The sequence below is a fragment of the Macaca thibetana genome, chromosome 8 (genome assembly GCF_024542745.1).
Source record: "Macaca thibetana thibetana isolate TM-01 chromosome 8, ASM2454274v1, whole genome shotgun sequence".
NCBI classification, from domain to species: Eukaryota; Metazoa; Chordata; class Mammalia; order Primates; family Cercopithecidae; genus Macaca; species Macaca thibetana.
The window spans coordinates 45,944,694-45,969,055 of NC_065585.1; the positions used below are offsets into that span (position 1 = coordinate 45,944,694).

The following is a 24,362-nucleotide window of genomic DNA, read 5'->3' on the forward strand; positions in this document are numbered from 1 at the left end:
TGACTTCACTCCACAAGAGACCTATTTAATAGTTTGGCAGTTATGTAAGTAAAGGTAGCTTGGCTAAGTCAATGTTGACGACATACAGAACGACATGATCCTAATGAGTTGGAAAATATTGGCTCTCATGAGAATAGACCAGATGCTACTGAGCTGAGAAAGCTACTGTATTATTGAATTTCATTTTTATGAGGTAAAATTTATTATTCAACCATTAAGGTATCCCACATGAAATCTTGCATAAAATACTTTAACAGTTACTTTCTGGAAAGTAGATTTTTATTTTAACATTAAGACATAACTTAAATGAGGGATTCGAATGTCCATTTGATCACCTTTAGCACAGATTTTAAAGTCTGTAAGTTATTTCCCTGCAAATACCAGATTAATGGAACTACACTGTCAACAAAATAATGAGCTTCTGAACAAGGAAAAGTGGTAGCAAGTCCTTGTTTTCCAGAGCAAAACCAAAGCCATGTGTGACTTTATATTTAAGCCTCTCGCAAAAAGACAGGGTTAGAATTTCTATGATTTAAGAGCCATCAGAAACACGAATAACAAAAATATATAATTCAATAACCTGATTAATAAATATGTATTAGCTCAAATTTTAATCTCTATCCTTTATAATTTATTATTTTAATTACATTTCCAATATTTGCTATAATTTCATTAATATTTTCTAATGAAGTAACACACTTTATCTGATCTCATTTACCAGAGGTAGTTTGGTATTGCAGACATAATAGTAACAGAAAATTCCAAGGTCTGGCTTCAAAAAATGACTTAGTCAGTGAATAGCTGTGGGATGATATTTAAGAAAAACACTAAATTGTTCTAAGCATAAATGTTCCCATCTGTAAAAAAGGATATATGATCTGCCAACAACAATGTTTCTGGTAAGAAGCCAATGAAATTAATAAATGAGAAATATCAATCTAAAATAGGTGAGCCAACTCAGTCTATCCAAGTAAATTTAATGTTATCCAGTCCTTACATTATACAGCTCACTAGATGAAAAATGCTAAGCAGACAGCTGTAAAGTATGTGAAAAGTAAATGAAAGTATAAAGTTTCATTTTTTTTTATTATTATTCTACTTTAAGTTCCGGGATACATGTGCAGAACATACAGTTTTGTTACAAAGGTATACACGTGCCATGGTGTTCACGGCACCCATCAACCCATCATCTACATTAGGCATTTCTCCTAATGCTATCCCTCCCCTAGCCCCCCAACCCCCAACAAACCCCAGTGTGTGATGTTCCCCTCCCTGTGTCCATGTGTTCCCACTGTTCAGCTCCTACTTATGAGTGAGAACATGTGGTGTTTGGTTTTCTGTTCCTGTGTTAATTTGCTTAGAATGATGGTTTCTAGCTCCATCCATCTCCCTGCAAAAACCATGAACCCATCCATTTTTATGGCTACATAGTATTCCATGGTGTATATGTGCCACATTTTCTTTATCCAGTCTATCATTGACGGACATTTGGGTTGGTTCCAAGTCTTTGCTATTGTGAATAGTGCTGCAATAAACATACAAATGCATGTGTCTTTATGTAGAATGGTTTATAATCCTTTGGGTATAGACCCAGTAATGGGATTGCTGGGTCAAATGGTATTTCTGGTTCTAGATCCTTGAGGAATTGCCACACTATCTTCCACAATGGTTAAACTAATTTACACTACCACCAACAGTGTAAAAGCATTTCTATTTCTTCACATCCTTTCCAGCATCTGTTGTTTCCTGACTTTTTAATGATCGCCATTCTAACTGGTGTGAGATAGTATCTCACTGTGGTTTTTATTTGCATTTCTCTAATGACTAGTGATGATGAGCTTTTTTTCTGTTTCTTGGCCACACAAATGTCTTCTTTTGAGAAGTGTTTATTCATATCTTTCGCACACTTTTTCATGGTATTTTTTTTTTCTTGTAAATGTGTTTAAGTTCCTTGTAGATTCTGAATATTAGACCTTTGTCAGATGGACAGATTACAAAAATTTTCTCCCATTCTGTAGGCTGCCTGTTCACACTGATGATAGTTTCTTTTGCTGTGCAGAGAAGCTCTTTAGTTTGATTAGATTCCATTTGTCAATTTTGGCTTTTGTTGCCATTCCTTTTGGGGTTTTAGTCACAAAGTCTTTGCCGGTGACTATGTCCTGAACGGTATTGCCTAGGTTTTCTTCTACAGTTTTTGTGGTTTTAGGCCTTACATTTAAGTCTTTAATCCATCTTGAGTTAATTTTTGTATAAGATGTAAGGAAGAGATCCAGTTTCAGTTTTCTTCATATGGCTAGTCAGTTTTCCCAAAACCATTTATTAAGCAGAGAATCCTTTCCCCATTGCTAGTTTTTGTTAGGTCTGTCAAAGATCAGATGGTTGTAGATGTGTGGTGTTATTTCTGAGGCCTCTGTTCTGTTCCATTGTTCGATATACCTGTTTTGGTACCAGTACCATGCTGTTTTGGTTACTATAGCCTTTTAGTATATTTTAAAGTCAGGTACTGTGATGCTTCCAGCTTTGGTCTTTTTGTTTAGGACTGTCTTGGCTATACAGGCTCTTTTACGGTTCCATATGAAATTTGAAGTAGTTTTTGCCAATTCTGTGGGGAAAGTCAATGGTAGCTTGATGGGGATATATTGAATCTATAAATTACTTTGGGCAGTATGGCCATTTTCACGATATTGATTCTTCCTATCCATGAACATGGAATGATTTTCCATTTGTATGTGTCCTCTCTTATTTCCTTGTGCAGTGGTTCGTAGCTCTCCTTGAAGAGGTCCTTCACATCCCTTGTAAGTTGTATCCCTAGGTATTTTATTCTCTTTGTAGCAATTGTGAATGTTTTGGCTGTTTGTCTATTATTGGTGTATAGGAATGCTTGTGATTTCTGCACATTGATTTTGTATCCTGAGACTTTGCTGAAGTTGCTTATCAGCTTAAGGACATTTTGGGCTGAGACGATGGGGTTTTCTAAATATACAGTCATGTCATCTGCAAAGAGAGACAATTTGACTTCCTCTCTTCCCGTCTGAATACCTTTATTTCTTTCTCTTGCCTGATTGCCCTGGCCAGAACTTCTAATACTGTGTTGAATAGGAGTGCTGAGAGAGGGCATACTTTTCTTGTGCCAGTTTTCAAAGGGAATGCTTCCAGCTTTTGCCCATTCAATATGATATTGGTTTTGAGTTTGTCATAAGTAGCTCTTATTATTTTGAGATACGTTTCATCAATACCCAGTTTATTGAGAGTTTTTAGATGAAAGGGTGTTGAATTTTATTGAAGGCCTTTTCTGCATCTATTGAGATAATCATGTGGTTTTTGTCAATGGTTCTCTTTATGTGATGGATTACATTTATTGACTTGCACTATGTTGAACCAGCCTTGCATCCCAGGGATGAAGCCAACTTGATCATGGTGGATAAGCTTTTTGATGTGCTGCTGGATTTGGTTTGCCAGTATTTTATCAAGGATTTTCACATGGAAGTTCATCAGGGATATCGGCCTGAAATTTTCTTTTGTTTTTTGTTTTTTTTTTTTTTTGGAGACAGAGTCTCGCTCCGTTACCCAGAATGGAGTGTAATGGCGCGATCTCTGATCACTGCAAGCTCCACCTGCTGGGTTCGCGCTATTCTCCTGCCTCAGCCTCCAGAGTAGCTGGGACTACAGGTGCCTGCCACCATGCCCAGTTAATTTTTTGCATTTTTTTTTAGTAGAGACAGGGTTTCACCGTATTAGCCAGGATGGTCTCGGTCTCCTGACCTCATGATCCGCCCGCCTCAGCCTCCCAAAGTTCTGGGATTACAGTTGTGAGCCACTGCGCCCAATTTTTTTTGTTGTGTCTCTGCCAGGTTTTGGTATCAGGATGATGCTGGCCTCATAAAATGAGTTAGGGAGGAGTCTCTATTTTTCTGTTATTTGGAATAGTTTCAGAAGGAATGGCACCAGCTCTTCTTTGTAACTTTGGTAGAATTCAACTGTGAATCCATCTGGTCCTGGGCTTTTTTTTGATTGGTAGGCTGTTAATTACTGCCTTAATTTCAGAAATTGTTATTGGTCTATTCAGGGATTTGACTTCTTTCTGGCTTAGTTTTGGGAGGGTGTATGTGTCCAGGAATTTATCCATTTCTTCTAGATATCCCATTGCATTGTCACATCCATTCACAGGTCTATTGACTCCCTCCCCTTGGGAATCTGTAGAACTGAAAATATTTAGTTCTTCATACGTTTCTGTGAGCCTAGTGAGGCCTCTTGTAAATAGCTACATTAAAGGGGCACAAATATATACTTTCTTCACTAAGTTCAAACTGCTAGACCTAACCAATGTCTTGACTTTTATTCTTCTCTCATCAATATCTATTCATTATCCTATTTTCTTTCTTGGTTTACTCTTTGAATTTACCTTCACTCTATCATCCTTATAACTAAAACAACGGATCACCTAGACTCCAATTCTGACTGGTGTTATCTCAGTCTCCAAGAACTTTATATCCTAGAACAACTTCCATAGGTAATATCTTCAGATAGATGATTCCAGCAAGGCCTATGTCTATGACAAGAACAACAGATTAAGCCCACAGACAATAATATATTTGGCATTCGCAAGAACTCTATGAGCAGCTATAAAAATATTTTCATCATTTTATAGATGAGAAAATTAACTAAAACTTAATGAAACAAACTGACCTTTATTTAGTCATACCTATAGTTACTGAGAAAGTCTTCACACTCCAATTCAGTGATCTTTCCTAAGTGTCAATAGTTGAAAAGTGAAAATAATATGCAACAGACATACTAAGACACTAAACCAGTATTTATATGTAACATAAAGATTAATAAAATTCAATGCACAAAATCAAATCCCTAGCAAACACCAGCATATAACTTTTTTTATTTTAATATACTTTTAATTTGATTTTTGCAAGAGCTGAGGAAGAAGGATTCATCATTGTAGCATTATAAAACATAACTCAACATCCACAGATATTCTCCTAAAGCCTCTTAAACTCATTCACAAAATAGAAATTAGTGACTGATTCAACAATGAAAATTTATCTCTCACTTTTGTGATATAGCATTTATCAAAGAAAAAATTTTCTCACTAAAAGCACTTTGCAGTTTTGATGCTTGAAGTTAAATTTGTTATTGCTTTTGTGGCACATTAGTCCAACATTTAGAATGAGAAGACTGAGGCACAAAGTTTCTATTCTAGTCTTTTCAAATTCTTAGTAGTAATCAAGGAAGTTGATTTCAAAACTCGCTAATAAACCATAATTTATAATGAAAGAAATGGTAAAAATAGAAACTCAATTATACACATGCATTTTATAAGAATTATCAAACATCAGTAACAGTTTAATTCAGGTCAGATACTGTTATTTTGGTGGTAGTAAAAATGAAACATACACACATTTCTTATTTGCAAACGAATGACAGAATAGGCATGGAGAAAACAAAGATAAACAGAGAAAGGAAAAAAATAGTCTAAAATTATAGCATCATAGATAATGTTGGCCAATGGGAATGAAGCTAAAGAGTAAGACCAAAAAGGATTCTGTGATATTAATAAAATGAAAAAAATAAAAGGACTAAAAGTAATGATGATGACGAAGAATCAATATCAGTATCAAAGGGATAAACCATTTCTAAATGATAACAAGGTCCAGTGTAAAGAAGATGTACTTGAGGGTAATGAAAAAACTTAGACAAAAGTCACCATCAAAAAAGTAAAAAGATAACCCACAAAATTACAGGAAACATTTGCAAACCATATCTGATAGGAAACTTTTATCTAAAATATATAAAGAATTCTCACATTTTAAAAGAAAAAGATAAAAGAGGCAGATCTTAAAATAAGCAAAGGATTTGAAAAATTTCTCCATAGAAGAGATATAAATAGCTAATAAACACATGAAAAGATACTCGACATCATTAGCCATGAGGGAAATGAAAAGGAAAGCCATAATGATGCCACTTCACAACTACAATGATGGCTGGAACACAAAAGACAGATAACAATATGATGAGGATGTGGAGAGATTAGAACCATCACACATTGCCAATGCAAAGTACAATGATACAGCTGTTTTAGAAAACAGTCTGGCAGCTCCTCAAAAGGTTACAAATAAAATTACCATATGACCCAGCAATTATATGTATAGGTATACATACACAAAAGAAATAAAAGCATACATTCACCAAAAAAAAAAAAAAGACCTGTACTTGAAAGTTCAAAGCAACATTATTCACAATAGTCAGAAATAGAAATAATGCAAAGGTCCATCAACTGATTAATGAATTAACAAAATATGGTACATGGATAAAATGGAATACTATTTGGCAATAAAAAGGAATGAGCACTGACATATGCTATAATATGGGCAAACTCTGAAATAGTATGCTAAGTGGAAAAATGCACTAATATGCAGTCACAAAGAACTGCATTTTATGTAATTCATTTATATGAAGTGTCCACAATAGGCACATCCATATAGACAAAAAGTAGATTAGTATTTGCCTATTGCTGGGAAAATGGGAGGCTCCAGGAGTGATAGCTAAGGAATGCAAGGCTTCATTCAGGGATGCTGGAAACGTTCTAAAATTGATTATGGTAATGGATACACAACTCTGTGAATATATTAAAAGCCACTAAACTACATACCTGAAAAGGAATAAATAGTGTGGTACAAAAATTTTATCTAAATAAAACTGTTTTTAAAAACTTAACAGAAGGAAGGGAAAGGAAAAGAAAGAATAAAATATTTCTGACATGGAGGAGGGGAGAATACCTGAAAAAATGGTAGGAATGTGGAAGAGAATGTAATTTTTCTGTTTCAGAGCCTGCTATTGGTCTATTCAGGGATTCAACTTCTTCCTGGTTTAGTCTTGGAAGAGTGTAAGTGTCCAGGAAATTATCCATTTCTTCTAGATTTTCTAGTTTATTTGAGTAGAGTTGTTTATAGTATTCTCTGATGGTAGTTTGTATTTCTGTAGGGTCGGTGGTGATATCCCCTTTATCATTTTTTATTGCGTCTATTTGATTCTTCTCTCTTTTCTTCTTTATTAGTCTTGCTAGCGGTCTGTCAATTTTGTTGATCTTTTCAAAAAACCAACTCCTGGATTCATTGATTTTTTGGAGGGTTTTTTGTGTCTCTATCTCCTTCAGTTCTGCTCTGATCTTAGTTATTTCTTGCCTTCTGCTAGCTTTTGAATGTGTTTGCTCTTGCTTCTCTAGTTCTTTTAATTGTGATGTTAGAGTGTCAATTTTAGATCTTTCCTGCTTTCTCTTGTGGGCATTTAGTGCTATAAATTTTCCTCTACACACTGCTTTAAATGTGTCCCAGAGATTCTGGTATGTTGTATGTTTGTTCTCATTGGTTTCAAAGAACATCTTTATTTCTGCCTTCATTTCGCTATGTACCCAGTAGTGACAGACTGGATTAAGAAAATGTGGCACATATACACCATGGAATACTATGCAGCCATAAAAAAGGATGAGTTTGTGTCCTTTGTAGGGACATGGATGCAGCTGGAAACCATCATTCTTAGCAAACTATCACAAGAACAGAAAACCAAACACCGCATGTTCTCACTCAAAGGTGGGAACTGAACAATGAGATCACTTGGACTCGGGAAGGGGAACATCACACACCGGGGCCTATCATGGGGAGCGGGGAGGGGGGAGAGATTGCACTGGGAGTTATACCTGATGTAAATGATGAGTTGATGGGTGCTGACGAGTTGATGGGTGCAGCACACCAACATGGCACAAGTATACATATGTAACAAACCTGCACATTATGCACATGTACCGTAGAACTTAAAGTATAATAATAAAAAATAAATTTAAAAAAAAAAAGAATGTAATTTTTCTGAAGTACAAGTAGACTGTAATTAGCATAGTGTTAAATTCAAGGAAAAAGACTAGTGTTAAAATAAAACTAGTACTCAAAGAGAGGAAAATGTAGGAGAATGTAATCAAACAGAATTGGGTTCCAGATAGAAGAAAAAGCCATACACAGGAAAAAACTAGATACTGTTGGTCGGTAACTATCAATAATATGAATTAAGACAGCAAGTAGGAGGGTAGGCTAGAGGCATGAGATTATGATGAAAGGTGGTGTACAGTCAAACGTAGACTTTAAAAATAATGGTTCTGGGCTGGGTGTGGTGGCTCACGCCTGTAATCCCAGCACTTTGAGAGGCCGAGGTGGGCGGATCACAAGGTCAGGAGATGGAGAGCATCCTAACTAACACGATGAAACTTCATCTCTACTAAAAATACAAAAAATTAGCCGGGCATAGTGGCGGGCACCTGTAGTCCCAGCTACTCAGGAGGAAAATGGCATGAACCCAGGAGATGGAGCTTGCAGTGAGCCAAGATCGCACCACTGCACTCCAGCCTGGGTGACAGAGCGAGATTCCATCTCAAAAAATATAATAATAATAATGATAATAATAATAGTTCTTCTTTCACACATTATCAGAACCTAAGTCTGAGAGATCCAAAAATGTACATAACTTGTATAATCTCTTTATTAATGTGGGAAATGGAAACTAGTCGTAAAGCAAAGGATCACATACTTACACAAAACATATTAAACAAAGCTTAACAGTGCTGAGTACTGTGTAATGAGAGTCCTCAGATGCAAAATAATAAAATGCTAAAACTTTACACCCTATACACATACACATTTCCTGGATCTTTAGATAGAACTATTTGAAGGCACAATCCTTTAAGCACTCAGTAAGAATACAAAGCACAGAATGAGGTTTTGTTTTTTGGGTGTCGTGTGGGGGAAGACAAGAAAACTGGCCACCTGGAAATCTGGCTTTTTAAAACTGTCTTAGCTGATGGTTTCTCTTTAATCTGTTATAAATTTTGTAAGTATTTCATTTGATAAAAATAAAATTATTTGGCAAAGAAATGTCTTAACATCATTTTAATTTCTTCAACTCCTCACTATGCAAAAATTAGTCCCACTAATTTTAGGTTTCTAAATGACAGAACATCAGGTTACAAATAACAATCTGTTGTCACTTGCCTGATGAATTTTTCAATACATATGCCAGCATTCTTTTAAACACAGAATATTTGTAGAAAAGGAAATTTCAAATAAAACGCTTTTTCATAGCACAGTCCATTTCATAAATTCAGAAAAGTAAAAATGGAATAGGTTTGGCTAGGAAAAAAAATTATAAAAGCAAATTATTTCATGAGCTTACTAATATGAATGTTCAGGCTATCTAAGCCAATTAACAAAAATAAAAATTTTAAATTTTAAAAATACATTAATATTGTGAGACAATAAACCAAAAAATACTCTGAAGAAAACATCACAGGAAATAGAAATTTAGCAAATAAACAAATAAATGAATTAGACAGTTTCAGACAGTGATAAGTGCTAATGCCAAGGAAGATGTTACTGTAGAGTTAACTTATAGATGGGCTAGCATCAAAAAGGTAAGATTTTGAATAGTAAATCCATATAAAATAATGGCCAAAAGACTGGCAATAACATAGTCTACTTAAATAATCATCAAATTAAAACGTTTTTTGAAGACAAAATTCATATAACATAACCCTCATTTTTTCAACGTGTGTAATTAAATGGATTTTACCATATATATTAGGTTGGTACAAATGTAATCGTGTTTTTTGCCATTCAAATTAATGGTGATTACTTTTGTATCAACCTAATGCAAGGTTATGAATCCCATCACAACTATATAATTACAGAATATTTTCACCACCCCAAAAATAAATCTTGGGGAAAATCACAAATATGTGAAAATCAAACAACATGTTCCTAAATTACCAACAGGTAAAGATGAAATCAAAAAGTATCTTGAGACAAATGAAAATGGAAACACAAAATACACAACCTAGGAAATGCAGCTGAAGTAGTTCTAAGAAAGAAGATTACAGCAATACATGCCTAAATAAAAAAACAAATATTTCAAATAAATCACCAAACATTATACTTCAAGGAATTAATAAAAGGTCTAAAGTCAGCAGGAGAAAGAAAATCACAAATATCAAAACAGAAATACACAGAGACTAGGAAAACAATTTTAAAAATAAAAATAAGAGTTGGATTTTTGACAAGATAAACCCTTCAATAGACTAAGAAAAAGGAGCCTGCTCAAATAAATAAAATTAAAAATAAAAGCGGAGACATTACAGCTGATAGAAACAATGGAAATATGTAGACTCATCATAAGCGGCTACTATGAACAACACTACATCAATGGATTGGATAAGCTAAAAGAAATTAATAAATTCCTAGACACATTTAACCTATCAAGACTTAATCACGAAAGAATGGAAAATACAAGTAGACCAATAATGAGTAAGAAGAGTCAATCAGTAACAAAAAGTCCCCATCAAAGAAAAGTTCTGGACTGGATGAATTCTACCAGACATTTAAAGAACCACTAACATTGATCACTTCTCAAACTCTTCCAAAAATCTGAAGAGAGAATACTTTCAAACTCATTTTAGAAGGCTAGCATTACCCTCATACCAAAGCCAGAAAAGGGCACTACAAGAAGACAAACTTACAGACCAATATCTCTGGCGAACATAGATGTAAAAATTCTTAACAAAATATTAAATGAAATTCAACAACACATTAAAATAATCTTTTGCCATGATACAGTGGTATTTATCCATGGGATGCAAGGATGGTTTCACAAATACAACTCAATAAATATGATACACCACATTAACAAAATAAAGGACAAAAGTCATATCATCATCCCAATAGATGCAGAAAAAGCATTTGACAAAATTCAACAGCCTTTCATGATCAAAACTACTAACAGATTAGGTATAGAAGGAATGTACCTAAACACAATAAAGGACATATAGAACAAGCCCATGGCTAACATCATATGGAAGAGTGAAATGTTGAAATCTTTAAAGATAGTGACCTGATAAGAATGCTCACTCTCACTACTTCTTTTCCACACAGTACTGGAAGTCCTATTCAGAAAAACTAATCAAGAGGAAGAAATAAAAGGTATTGTAATAGAAAAAAAAGAAGTTAAATTGTCTCTACTTGTTGACAATATGATCTTATATGTAAAAATCCCGGCCAGGCATAGTGGCTCGCACCTGTAATCCCAGTATTTTAGGAGGACAAGGTGGGTGAATTACTTGAGGTAAGGAGTTCAAGACCACCCTGACCAACATGGTGAAACCCCATCTCTACTAAAAATACAAAAAACCTACCCCGGTGGGGTGACGTGCCTGTAATCCCAGTTACAAACCTAGGAGATGGAGGTTGCAGTGAGCCAAGATCACACCACTGCACTCCAGCCTGGGTGACAGAGGGAGACTCCAACTCAAAAAAAAAAAAAAAAAAAACAAATCCCTAAAGACTCCATCCAAAAACTTTTAGAACTGATAATTGAATTCAGTAAAGATGTAGGTTACAAAATCAACATGTAAAAATCAGTACCATTTTTATGCATTAACATGTCCAAAACTAAAACTATCCATAAAAGAAATTAGGAAAACAATCCCATTCATAATAGCAAAAACAAAAATACATAGATATAAATTTAACCAAGGATATGAAAGATCTATGTACTGAAAAGTATAACACACTGATAAAAAAAAAAAAAACTAAAAAAAAAAAAAAAACCACAAATAAATGGAAAGGTGTTCTGTTCTACTGAAATGAGAGAACTAATGTTAAAATGTCCATGTTACCCAAAACAAGCTACAGATTCAATGCAACCCCTATCAAAATTCTAATGTCATTTTTCACAGAAATAGTAAAAAAAATCCATAAATTCATACGGAATAAAATACCTCAAAGAACCAAAGCAATCTTAAACAAAAAAGAATAAAGCTGAAAAAAAATCACACTATCTGACTTTATACTAAAAAGCTATAGCAATCAAAACAGCATGGTACTGTCATGAAGACAGACAGACACATCAACCTACAAAACAAGACAGAATTCAAAATAAACCCACACATTTACGGACAATTGATTTTTGATGAAGATGCCAAGAATATACAATAGGGAAAGAACAGATTCTTCAATAAATGCTGCTGGGAAAACTGGATATCTACATGCAGAACAATGAGATTGAATCCTTATCTAACACCATGAGGAAAAACCAGTTCAGAAGGGATTAAAGACTTAAATATAAGACCTGAAACTGTAAATCTACTAGAAGAAACTTACGGACAAAGCTTCATTGGTCTGGGCATTGACTATAACCCTGAAAGCACAGGAAATGAAAGCAATAACAGAAAAATGGAACTGCATCAAACAAAAACTTCTGCACAGCAAAAGAAACAACAGAACAAAGGAAGAACACAGAAACTGCGAGAAAAATTTGCAGACCATCCCTCTGATAAAGAGTTGTTATCCAAAATATCTAAGGAACTCAACTCAATAATAAGAAAATGAATACGCAATTTTAAAATGGCACAGGACCTGAACAGACATTTCTCAAAAGGTGACAAATGGCCGACAGATGACAAATGGTGACAAATGAACAATGCGAATGGCCAACATCTAAATGGTTCATACAAATGACCAACAAGTTTATGAAAACATACTCAACATCATTGATTACTAGAGAAATGTAAATTAAATTCACAATGAGATATAACCACATACCTGTTAGAATGGCCATTTTCAAAATGATGAAAGGTAAGTGTTAGCAAGGATGTGGAGAAAAAGAGAATACCATTGGTGGGAATGAAAATTAGTACAACCTTCACGCCTGTAATCCCAGCACTTTGGGAGGTTGAGGCAGGCGGATCATAAGGTCAAGAGATAGAGACCATCCTGGCCAACATGGTGAAACCCCGTCTCTACTAAAAATACAAAAAATTAGCTGGGTGTGGTGGCGCACACCTGTAGTCCCAGCTACTCAGGAGGGTGAGGCAGGAGAATCACTTGTACCTGGGAGGTAGATGTTGCAGTGAGCCGAGATCGTGTCACCGCACTCCAGCCTGGCAACAGAGCAAGACTCCGTCTCAAAAAAACAAAAAAAAAAGAAAAGAAAAAAGAAAATTAGTACAACCATTATGGAAAATGGTATGGAAGTTCCTCAAAAATCTAAAAATATAACTAGCGTATGATCCACCAATCCCACTTCTGGGTATATGTCCAAAGAAAATGAAATCATGTTAGAGAGATATCTGCACACCCGTGTTCACTGTACAACAGCCAAGATATGGAATCAGTATTAGTGTCCATCAAGGGATGAGTGGATAAAGAAAATATGGCATATATCCACAATAGATTACTATTCTGCCTTAAAAAAAGAAGGAAAATCTGTCGTTTAAGACAACACAGTTGAACCTGGAGGACATTATACTAAGTGAAATAAGCCAGGTACTGCAGGATCTCACTTAAATGTGGTATCTAAAAAAGTCAAACTCATAGAAGTAGAGAGTAGAATGGTGGTTAGAGTAGAATGGTGGTTACCAAATGTAGGCGGAATGGAGTGGGGGTTGGTATGTAATAGGAAGATGCTGTTCAAAGGGTACAAAGTTTCAGTTAGGAGCAGTAAGTTCAATTCAAAAAGAGGATACAAATATGTATGTCTGTGTGTGTGTTTATATACACAATAAAATTTGCATGCTACTTCCAGGGATTCAGAAAACTCTTAAGTCCTTTCATAAGCTCCAAGTGAAGAACCTCTAGCCTACTGCAACATTTATCTTGTTATTCTTTATATAATGCTAAAAGCCAGTACCAGAACTACTACAACTTGAGCATCCCTAATCTGAAAACCCCAAATCTGAAATGCTCCAAAATTCAAAACTCTTTGGGCACTGACATGATACAAGTAGAAAATTCCACACCTGACCTCATGTGATTAAGTCACACAAATTATTAAAAATATTGTATAAAATTGCCTTCAGAAGATGTGTATAAGATGTAAATGAAATGCAAATGAATTTCATATTTAGACTTGAGTCACAACTCCAGTATATCTCATTATGTAAGGGCAAATATTCCAAATCTGAAAAAAATCTGAAATTGGAATCACTCTGGTACCAAGCACTTTGGAAAAGGGATAATCAACCTGTATTTTACATTAGTTAATGGGTAGGCCAAATAAGAAAACTCTAATTTGTATGTCAGGTCTGAAATTAAAACCTTCAAAAGCATCATATAAGAACAAAAGTCGCTTTATTTTAACAGATAAATTTAAAATAATGTTACTTTAAGCATAATTACACTTAAATTATAACCTTTAAAAACTACTTTCATGTTACTGACAAATATAACATTATTATTTTGAACTGAAACAACTTTAAAAAGCTTCTATAATTTTTTATTTACATGCAAACTGAATGATAAGAAGATATCTCTTATAGTGACATCAAAGCAGAAATTTGTATTTTTAGTAGTTAATTAACTCATTAAGGGTGTCAGATTAATGCTTTTCAAACACACACACGAAAAAATTTGTTTACCAAACTAACCAAGTATTACAAGTAAGAATTTATTTCATTTTACCAGTATAATAAAAAATACTGTACTTATAATTTGGTTATCATTTCAAACACATACATTGATACCCTCAAAAGTTATCCAAAGGGTAAATTATACAAGAAGCTGGTGAAAAATAATCTTTTGCAATTATGAAACACACGCAGAAATAGGTACAAGGAAATAAAACTGGATGGCTTAACTCATAATCTGGATTTTAAGCATAAACTATAAATATCTACATTCACAGAAACGTATTACAATTTAAGATGACCATGCTAGACATATGATTTTCATAATAAAATATTAATTGCCTCTAACACAAATTTTCCATATACTTATCAAAAAGATTGTGCTCTTACCTATACTTAGGAAGACTTCATTTATCAAAGCTTCAATCACTGCAGAAGAGCTGACACTTCCAAGATGAGACCAACTTTGATATATTGCTTGCAAGAGAAGTGTCTGTGCTCTTGTAGCTTGAATTGTGAGATTTGGAAGTTCAAATATACCTTCAGTTATAGCAATCTGAGATCTTTTGGTCCTGCACAAGAAAACAGAAAGAATCACAATAGAATAAACAGTATTTACAGACAACAAAATACTAAATGACTTAGGTTGCAAGGGAAGAAAGGGTATACATCCAAAGTATTTTAAAATGTGATTAAACAAAATAGATATGCAATTCTGCTAACTTTAAGTTTCACTATTTCAGGAACTCTGAATAATAAAATATAAAAATACAAATTAGAATGATGTCCATACACACATATTCACCTACACATACACTGCTCAAGCAATTACTACATAATCAAGGCAATCATTCTAAAATAAAAATAGTGCTTGTTAACACTTAGAAAGGATTTACTAGCAAATCTGCATTGTTCTAAATTTCTTTTATCTATTAACACGTTGAATCCTGCCATAATAACTCTATGAGGGAGGTACTATCATTATACTAGTTTTTCAAATGGGAAAACCAAGACACACACAGATATATTAAGGTATCAAATGTCATACTACTAAAAAAAGGAAAAATTAGAATTTAAATCCAGGCAACCTGATCCACAGCCCTCTATCCTAATCCTTTCTCTCAGAAGTATTTATGAAGTATTTACATTATATGCAGACTGTACTTGATAGTAACATGGAAAATCATTTTTAAAATTTCTGCCCTGGAATATCTAATTTGTTGATCCCTTATTCATTTGGTTTTGTCTATGAATAAAGTGAATTACGTAATTAAATTTTCTAAATAACAAAGCCTCAAAGTAAGGAAATATTTCAATATGTTTGTGAGCAACAAGTTTATACTGAAGGTTAATTAAGCGTGCAAGATAAAATAGAAGAACAATAAAACAAAAGATAGATACAAAAAAAATCAGGATGCTACTATAGTAGACTGTAACCTGCTCTTTCCTCAACCTCACAAATCCTCCATCATTTGTCATTTTCCCAACTGTAACCACACATGGAGAGTACAGAACATCTCTTGTATATCACCTAAAAAGCTTCTCACCCTACCTCGTATTCTGGCCACTGCTATGGAGACCAATTCAAGGCACAGTTTCATTTGCATTGCCTAAAGCCACCAGGCATAGCATAAGCCACCAGGCATAGCATGAGACACCAGCAAACTACTTTGCAATCATACATGCAGAAGACAGAAATGTAGGAACAAACGACTCCCTCTCTTCTCCCACTACCTGACTAGTCTCTGAGGAGTTCCCAGGAAATCAAGGACCAGGAAAGATAAAACACTAAAATAGGCCCGGCGCGGGGGCTCACGCCTGTAATCCCAGCACTTTGGCAAGCCAAGGCGGGCGGATCACAAGGTCAGGAGCTTGAGACCAGCCTGACCAACATGGTAAAACCCCGTCTCTACTAAAAATACAAAAATTAGCTGGGCGTGGTGGCGCATGCTTGTAATCCCAGCTACTCAGGAGCCTGAGGCAGGAGAATTGCTTGAACTCAGGAGGCGGAGACTGCAGTAAGCCTAGATCGAGATCATGCCACTGCATTCCAGCCTGGGCGACAGAGAAAGACTCCGTCTCAAAAAATAAAAAATAAAAAAAAAGAGACAGAGACTAAAATAACTGAACAAAGCTTTAATGGGATGTGGGATGTGGGACACTATCAAGCAATTTTAAGAAAACTATAAACCCAAATATCCCAGAATTTCAACAAACCCCAAGCAGAAGAGAATTAAAAACACAGCAAGGCACATTATTACCAAATTGTTGAAAACTAGTGTTAAGGAGAAAAACACATCACGTGTTTCTTTAATCAAATTGCTGAAAACTAGTGTTAAGGAGAAAAATACATCACGTGTTTCTTTAATCAAATTGCTGAAAACTAGTGTTAAGGAGAAAAACACATCACATGTAAAGAAACAAAGCTAGAAAATGAAAGCAGACTCTTCATCAGAAATCATGCACAACAGAAGACAACAGAATAACATGACTGAAATGCAGAAAGAAAAAGGAAAAACAGTCAGCCTAGAATCCAAAATTCAGAAAAAAAATCTTTTAAAAATGTTAGCAAAAGAGCTTTTTTATGACTAAACACTGGGAAGAATTCCTCACCAGCATATCTATACTACAAAAAAATGTTAAAGAAAATTCTTCAGGCTAAATGAATGTGATACCAGATGGAAACATTTGTGGCTCTACACAAAGAAATGTGAAGAGTGCTGGGAATGGTAAATATATGGGTGAATTTAAAAAAAAAAAAAAAGAAGAAGAAGAAGAAGGAGAAAGAAACATTCTCATCTTCTAACAAGATTAAGAATTAACTGTTTAAAGCAAAAATCGTAACAACACAGTTCAGAGTTTATAACATATGTAAAAGTAGAATGCATAATGCCAATAGCCAAGGATAGGAAGAGGGAAATGGAGGTTCTTACACAATGTATGACACAGAATGACATTATTTGAAGATAGCTGTGATAAGTAAAAGATGTAAACTGTAAAACCAAGGACAACTAAAGCCATAAAACTAAAAGGTAAAACTAATAAAGGCAATAGTGGAGACAGAGTGGAATAAGAATGAAATAGAGAGGATGAAACGGAATCAATCTAAATAAAGTTGGGAAAAGAAAAAAAGAAAACAAACAATAGATGGGACAACTAGAAAACAAACAGCAAGATACTAGAACTAAACCCCAAAAGATGGTATTATGTTAAGTCTGAAACACTTAAGCATACGAGTTCAAGGAAGAGATGCTCAGATTATATTGAAAAAAAAAAAAAAAGACCAATCCACTTTAAATATAAAGTAGATAGGTTAAAAATAAAGGGGATAGGAGCAAGAAGGAGTAAACGAACCAGCAAAAGAAACACCACATAATTCTAATCAAAAAAGAGTCATGCATTAATATTAGACAAAGTAAACTTTGGAACAAAGACTATTACCATGGATATAGAGAGATTTTTTTTTTTTTTTTTTTTTTTTTGAGACAGAGTCTCGCTTAGTCGCCCAGGCTGGAGTGCAATGGCGCGATCTCGGCTCACTGCAAGCTCCGCCTCCCGGGTTCACGCCATTCTCCTGCCTCAGCCTCCCGAGTAGCTGGGACTACAGGCGCCCGCCGCCTCGCCCGGCTAATTTTTTGCATTTTTAGTAGAGACGGGGTTTCACTGTGTTAGCCAGGATGGTCTCGATCTCCTGACCTCGTGATCCGCCCGCCTCGGCCTCCCAAAGTGCTGGGATTACAGGCGTGAGCCACCGCGCCCGACCGAGAGATTTTTTCATAATGATAACATGGTTAAGTTTGTAGGCACTACAGATGTCCGAAATACATACATTTTTTAAAATACATAACTGAAAACAGGAATAGACAAATCGAAAACCTGAAGATTTCAATACTCCTCTCTCGGGAACTGATAAAACAAATAGAACGTAAGTAAAGAATTAAAAACAAAACCACTACTATGAATCAATTTGGCCAAACTGACATTTGTAGTCTGTGGGTGTCATACTGCATGTGAGATGGGTCTCTTGACGACAGCCTTCCACTGGGACTTGGTTTTTTATCTAGTTTGCCTCTCTGTGCCTTTTAATTGGAGAATTTAGCCTATTTACATTCAAGGTTAGTATTAGTATGTGTAGATTTGACCCTGTCATCATTAAGTTACCTGTTTACTACGGAGACTTGTTTGTATGGTTGCTTTATAATGTCACTGTTCTGTGTACTTAAGTGTTATTTTATAGTGCCTGGTAATGGTCTTTCCTTTTCATATTTAGTGCTTTTTTTCAGGAGCTTTTCTAAGACAGGTCCGGGAGTCACAAATTCTCTCAGCATTTGCTTGTCTGAAAAGGATCTTCTTTCTCTTTCACTTACGAAGCTTAGTTTGACCAGATAAGAAATTCTTGGTTGGAATTTCTTCTCTTTAAGAATGTTGAATAGTGACCACCAATCTCTTCTGGCATGTGGGATTTCTCCTGAGAGATTCACTTTTGTTCTGATGTGCTTCCTTTTGAAGGTGATTTGACGTTTCTCTCTAGCTGCCTTTAACATATTTTCTTTCATTTCGACCTTGGAAAATCTGATGATTATGTGTCTTAGAGATGATCTTCTTGTGAAGTATATTACTTCACAGAGAGGTTCTCTGCGTTTCCTGAATTGGAATATTGGCTCTAGCTAGATTGGGGAAGTTCTCATGAATCATACGCTGAAATATGTTTTCCATGTTGCATCCATTCTCCCCATCTCTTTCAGGGACACCAATGGATCATATATTTAGTCTCTTTACATAATCCTATATTGCTCAGAGGTTTTGTTCATAACTTTTTATTCTTTTTTTCTCTATTCGTGTCTGACTGTCTTATTTCAGAAAGTCAACATTCAAGCTCTCTTTCCTCTGAGTGGTCTATTCTGCTACTAATACTTGTGATTGCATTATGAAATTCTTGTAGTGTGTTTTTCAGCTTTATCAGGTAGTTCCTGTCTACACTAGCTATTTTGTCTGTCAATGGCTGTATTGTCTTACTGTGATTCTTAGCTTCCTAGGATTGGGTTTCAACATACTCCTGCATCTTGGTGATCTTTGTTTCTAACCATATTCTGAATTCTATTTCTGTCATTTCAGATGTCTTGAGTTCAGAAGTTCAAGACCAGACTGGGCAACATGGCAAAACCCCATCTCTATTTTTTTTTCCTTTTAATAAGTGAGGGGAAAAAATGAATAAGTGAGTTCACCAAGGTTGCAAGACACAAGGCAATTACACAAAAAACACTTTAGTAAATGTACACTTACAACGAACAACCCAAAACTGAAATTAAGAAAACAATTCCATTAACAGTACTAAAAAAAATAAAATAAAATACTTAGGAATAAATTTAACAAAGAGGTGTAAAATTTGCACACTTAAAACTACAAAATATTGTTGCAGGAAATTTTAAAAGACTTTAAAAAATGGGAAGACATCCCATGTTTATGGATTGGAAAACTTAACAATTTTAAAATGGCAACACTCTCCAAATTGATCAACAGATTCCATTCAATCCCTATCAAAACCCTAGCTACCTATTTTGAAAAAATGAACAAGGTAACCCCAAAATTCATATGGAGTTGCAAGGGACCTCAAATAGCAAAAACAATCTTTAAAAAGAAGAACAAAGTTGGAAAACTCACACTTCCCAATTTCAAAACTTACTACAAAGGGACAGTAATTAAAACAGTATCATACTTGCATAAAGATAAAACATGTAGATGAATGCACTAAAATTGACAATGGAAAAAAACCATACATCTATGGTCAATTGATTTTTGATAAGGATGTCAAGAACAATCAATGGGAAAAGAACAGTATTTTCAGCAAATAGTTTTGGAACAACTGGATATGCTCATACAAAAGAATAAATTTGGACTAATACCTCAAGTCATACACAAAAATTCAAAATGGATGAAAGAGGTAAAATTACAACGGTCTTAGAAGTAGGCAGAGTTATAAATCTCCACAATCTTGAATTAGACAATAGTTGCTTATCTATAACAAGCAAAAGCCACAAAATAAAAAAGATAAATTGGACTTCATTAGAATTTTGAACTTTTGTGAATCAAGAGATACTATCAAGAAAATGAAAAGGCAAGTTACAGCATGGGAGAAATATTTGCAAATCATTTATCTGATAAGGGTCTAGTTTCCAGAATATAAAAAAAAAACTCTCATAATTCAACAAGAACAAGATACACAGCCCAATTTTTAAACTGAACGTAGGACGTGAAAAGACACTTGACAAAGAAGATATACAAATGGCCAATAAGCACAGGTAAAAATGTTCAACATTGTTAGACATCAGGGAAATGAAAATGAAAACCACTAGATACCACTTTGTACCCGTCAGAAGGGATGTAATTTTAAAAAATAAAAATAAACAGAAAATAACAAGTATGGCCTGAATAGGTAGAAATGGGAACATCACACACAGTGGTATAAGTTACTATGTAAAACACAATTTTGCAATTTGTAAAAAAGATGAACATTGAGTTACCATATGACCCAGCAATTATATTCATAGGTGTATACATACCCAAGAGGACTGAAAACATGTTAATACCAAAAAAATTGCACATGAATGTTCATTGCGGCAGTATTCTTAGCCAAAAAATGAGAATAACACAAATGTACCCCAACTGATGAATAAACAAAATGTATTTGATCCACAAAAGGAACATTATCCGGTCATAAAAAAATGAAACACTGATACATGCTATAACATGGAAGAACCTTTAAAGCATTACATTAACTGAAAGAAATCAGACCAAAAAGTCACATATTATATCATTCTGCTAATATAAAATGCCCAGACTCATAGAGACAGAATTTCTTTTTTGAGGTTTTGAAAATGTTCTGGAATTAGATAGTGGTGATGACTGCACAAAACTGTGAATATAGTAAAAACCACTTAATTGTACACTTTAAAATGATGAAATTTATGTTGTAAATTTTAGCTCAGTGAAAACAAACTAGCTCCCTAAAGTATTAGAACTCTGTTCTTAGCAAAACTGATTCAAATACCATGCTTTCCCTCACTAAAAAATAAAATAAAAATAAAAAAGTCAAAACGACAAAAATAAAAGCCTAGGATCACCCTTCCCTCTGTCTGTCTCTGTCTCTGTCACTCTCTTTCTCTCTTTTTAAGACAGGGTCTCACTCTGTAGCCCTGGCTGGAATACAGCAGCATGATCATGTTTCACTGCAGCCTCCATCTCCCAGGCTTAAGCAATCCTCCCACCTCAGTCTCCTGAGTAGCTGAGACTTTAGGTGCATACCAGCATGCCTGGCTAATTTTTATTTTTTTATAGAGACAGGATCTCACTACGTTGCCCAGGCTGGTCTCAAACTCCTGGGCTCAAGCAATCCTCCTGCCTCAGCCTCCCAAAGTGTTGGGATTACAGGCATGAGTCACTGCAGCCAGCCTACCCATCTCTCTTAATCAGTATGTAAGATCAATCAAATACACAGTTGCCCAATAAGAAAGCCACTATCTCATCCAACAACTTTCAAATCCTTAATAGCAACATGTGACACTACCTAAATGTGTCCCTCAATCTACAATCCTGATCATATTTGGCTATAAAAGCCAAAGGATTAGAAAGAATGAACCAGAAAATAAATATGCAGTAAATAAAAGATCCCTTAAACCAAACAGGTAAAGTAGTAGAGATCAAAAGAAATAGAAGGATAAACAAATATGACTCAATTCATAAACCTGAATGTTAATTATCCTTATGATTTCCTTTTGCTTTTCCAACATTTAGACCATTTTTAAAGACATTTTCTTTTCTTTCTCATTTTCCTTTGTATTCTATACGCATTTTAAAATAGTTAACTAGGTCTCTCCACTATGTTCTCAAATTTCTGTTCAAATTCCTGAAACACCCCTCACCCCTGCGCCAAAAACCCACATTTTATTAGTGATAAGTAGTGAAGAACACGGACATTTGGAATACCTCCTATAATACAAAAATGTACAATTAATCTATCTTCAGGCACTCTGTGGCAATTAGGAGGTCCTATCATGTAGCAAGAGCCATGTTCATATAACTACAGCAGTAAGTATTTATATGGCAAAATTATAGACGGGATTCAATTTTTTTACAAGCAGGTCTTTACTATTTCATAATAAATTCAGCTACCGTATATCGTACTCTTTCAAGCCAGCTTATATCACCTAAAATTTTCCCAAATGGATAACATAGACTTGAATAAAAACTTAAACACATGCAAATTCAGAAAGATTAATATATTGTACATTGTAGTAATGCCCAAGGGTAAGGAGAAATTCTATCCTTCAGATTTATTTTAATATCAAACGAGAAGCTTACTTTGTACAAAAGTTAGAATTCAAAAATAAACACGCCAATTATACACACAGGGTATGTCTTTGTGGTTTATTTTTCAGCTGTAACCCACAACAAATAAAAATACATTCTATTTATATTTCTGTTAGATACTCCAGTAGTATTTAAACTGACATAAATAAATCTGAAATGACTTAGCAATAGATGGTATCCTACACAATTATCTGTTAATGTAACAATACCAATGAAGAGGGGTTTTTCTCTTTTGCTTTTGTCAATTTTGAAATATTTATAACCAGTTAACAAATGTAGAAAATAACAAATACTTTAATGTATCTATTACCAATTCATCAAGCCATAACATTATACCATATTCACCTCAAAAAATTTTTTAAAGATCAACAGCTTTTACAACTTTATTTAAACTATTTGTGGGACTCATTAAAATGTCAATAAAAAGTGTATTTTTCCATGTGATTTATACCACTACATATTTATTAAACTTTACTTAAAACAAAACAGTTCAATATAAATTCATACTAAAAATTTCTAACTTCTGGACTTACCTAATATTTTGAAATATCACTAAATTTCCATTTTAACAGTTAAGCTGTTGAATATAAAATAATTTCTTTAACACATGCCTATTCCTCATATCCAGAAGTCTTAGTCTGAACATATGTTCATTTTACAGAATAGGTTTAAAAACTATCAATTCAAACATTACTCTCTAGGGAAAAATAAATCCTAGTGTAACTAGTGGGATAAACAACTCATTAAAACTCAACTTGGACAAACTCCAGGATAAATTAAAGGAAATAGAAACAAGTAGGTCTTGATTGTATAGTAGCAAAGACTAATAATGAATATGGCCTAATTAACAAATACTTTGAAAGACTTTGCTTGTACCATTTGTTGACAAACTATAACAGAGAGCTGATGAAATTTCAGGACCAAACTGGCATTTCTATTTAAAAAAAAAAAATTCCTTCTTCTAAATGTTAAATAAAAATGATGGAAGTGTAGTTCTTACTACTTGATGCAAAGAAATTAAACAATCCATTCAAGTTCATAGGGATACCATTAAATTTTTGCCATATGTACACTTGAACAGCCATCCATTCTTTTAAAATCAACACACCTCATAGCAATTGAAAGAATATTCTCAGCAACAGCTGGATCTAAAGATTTATATAGAGTCCCAAAATGCAAAGTTTGAACCTACAAATTGGTTCCAAAAATGTATTTTTGTTATTACTCATATCCTGTACAGTAAAATAAGATTAGTTCACTTTTTCCAAAATAAAATTAGTACAATTCTTCACTAACTCAACTTAGAAATGAAAAGTTTAAAAAGCTAAGAAATGTATATTTCTTTACACAGTGACAACTTACACATCAATACTCAATGAAAAGAAAAAAAAGTTTTAAAAGTTTTAAAAAATTAAATAGATAAAATGAAAAGTTAATACTATTTACTCCCAACTCCACACCCTATAGGTAACAACTTTTTATGAGTTTATCATACATCCCTGCAGACCTCTGCATACTCATTTCATGCATTCAATTATACATTTATGAT

The 24,362-nt window shown here is 34.3% G+C and overlaps 1 protein-coding gene across 9 annotated transcripts in view; it reads right to left on the bottom strand.

Annotated features, from left to right (window-relative positions):
- Positions 1-24,362, bottom strand: part of VPS13B (vacuolar protein sorting 13 homolog B) — an 859,202-nt gene that overhangs the window by 664,429 nt on the left and 170,411 nt on the right. For all 9 annotated transcript variants that reach the window (XR_007728201.1, XM_050801187.1, XM_050801183.1 and 6 more), the window contains one exon: positions 14,837-15,018. Coding sequence is in view for 8 of the 9 variants with exons in the window: in XM_050801187.1 (XP_050657144.1) it covers positions 14,837-15,018 (182 nt within the window). In the remaining variant the exon portion in view is untranslated. The remainder of the gene's footprint in view (positions 1-14,836; positions 15,019-24,362) is intronic.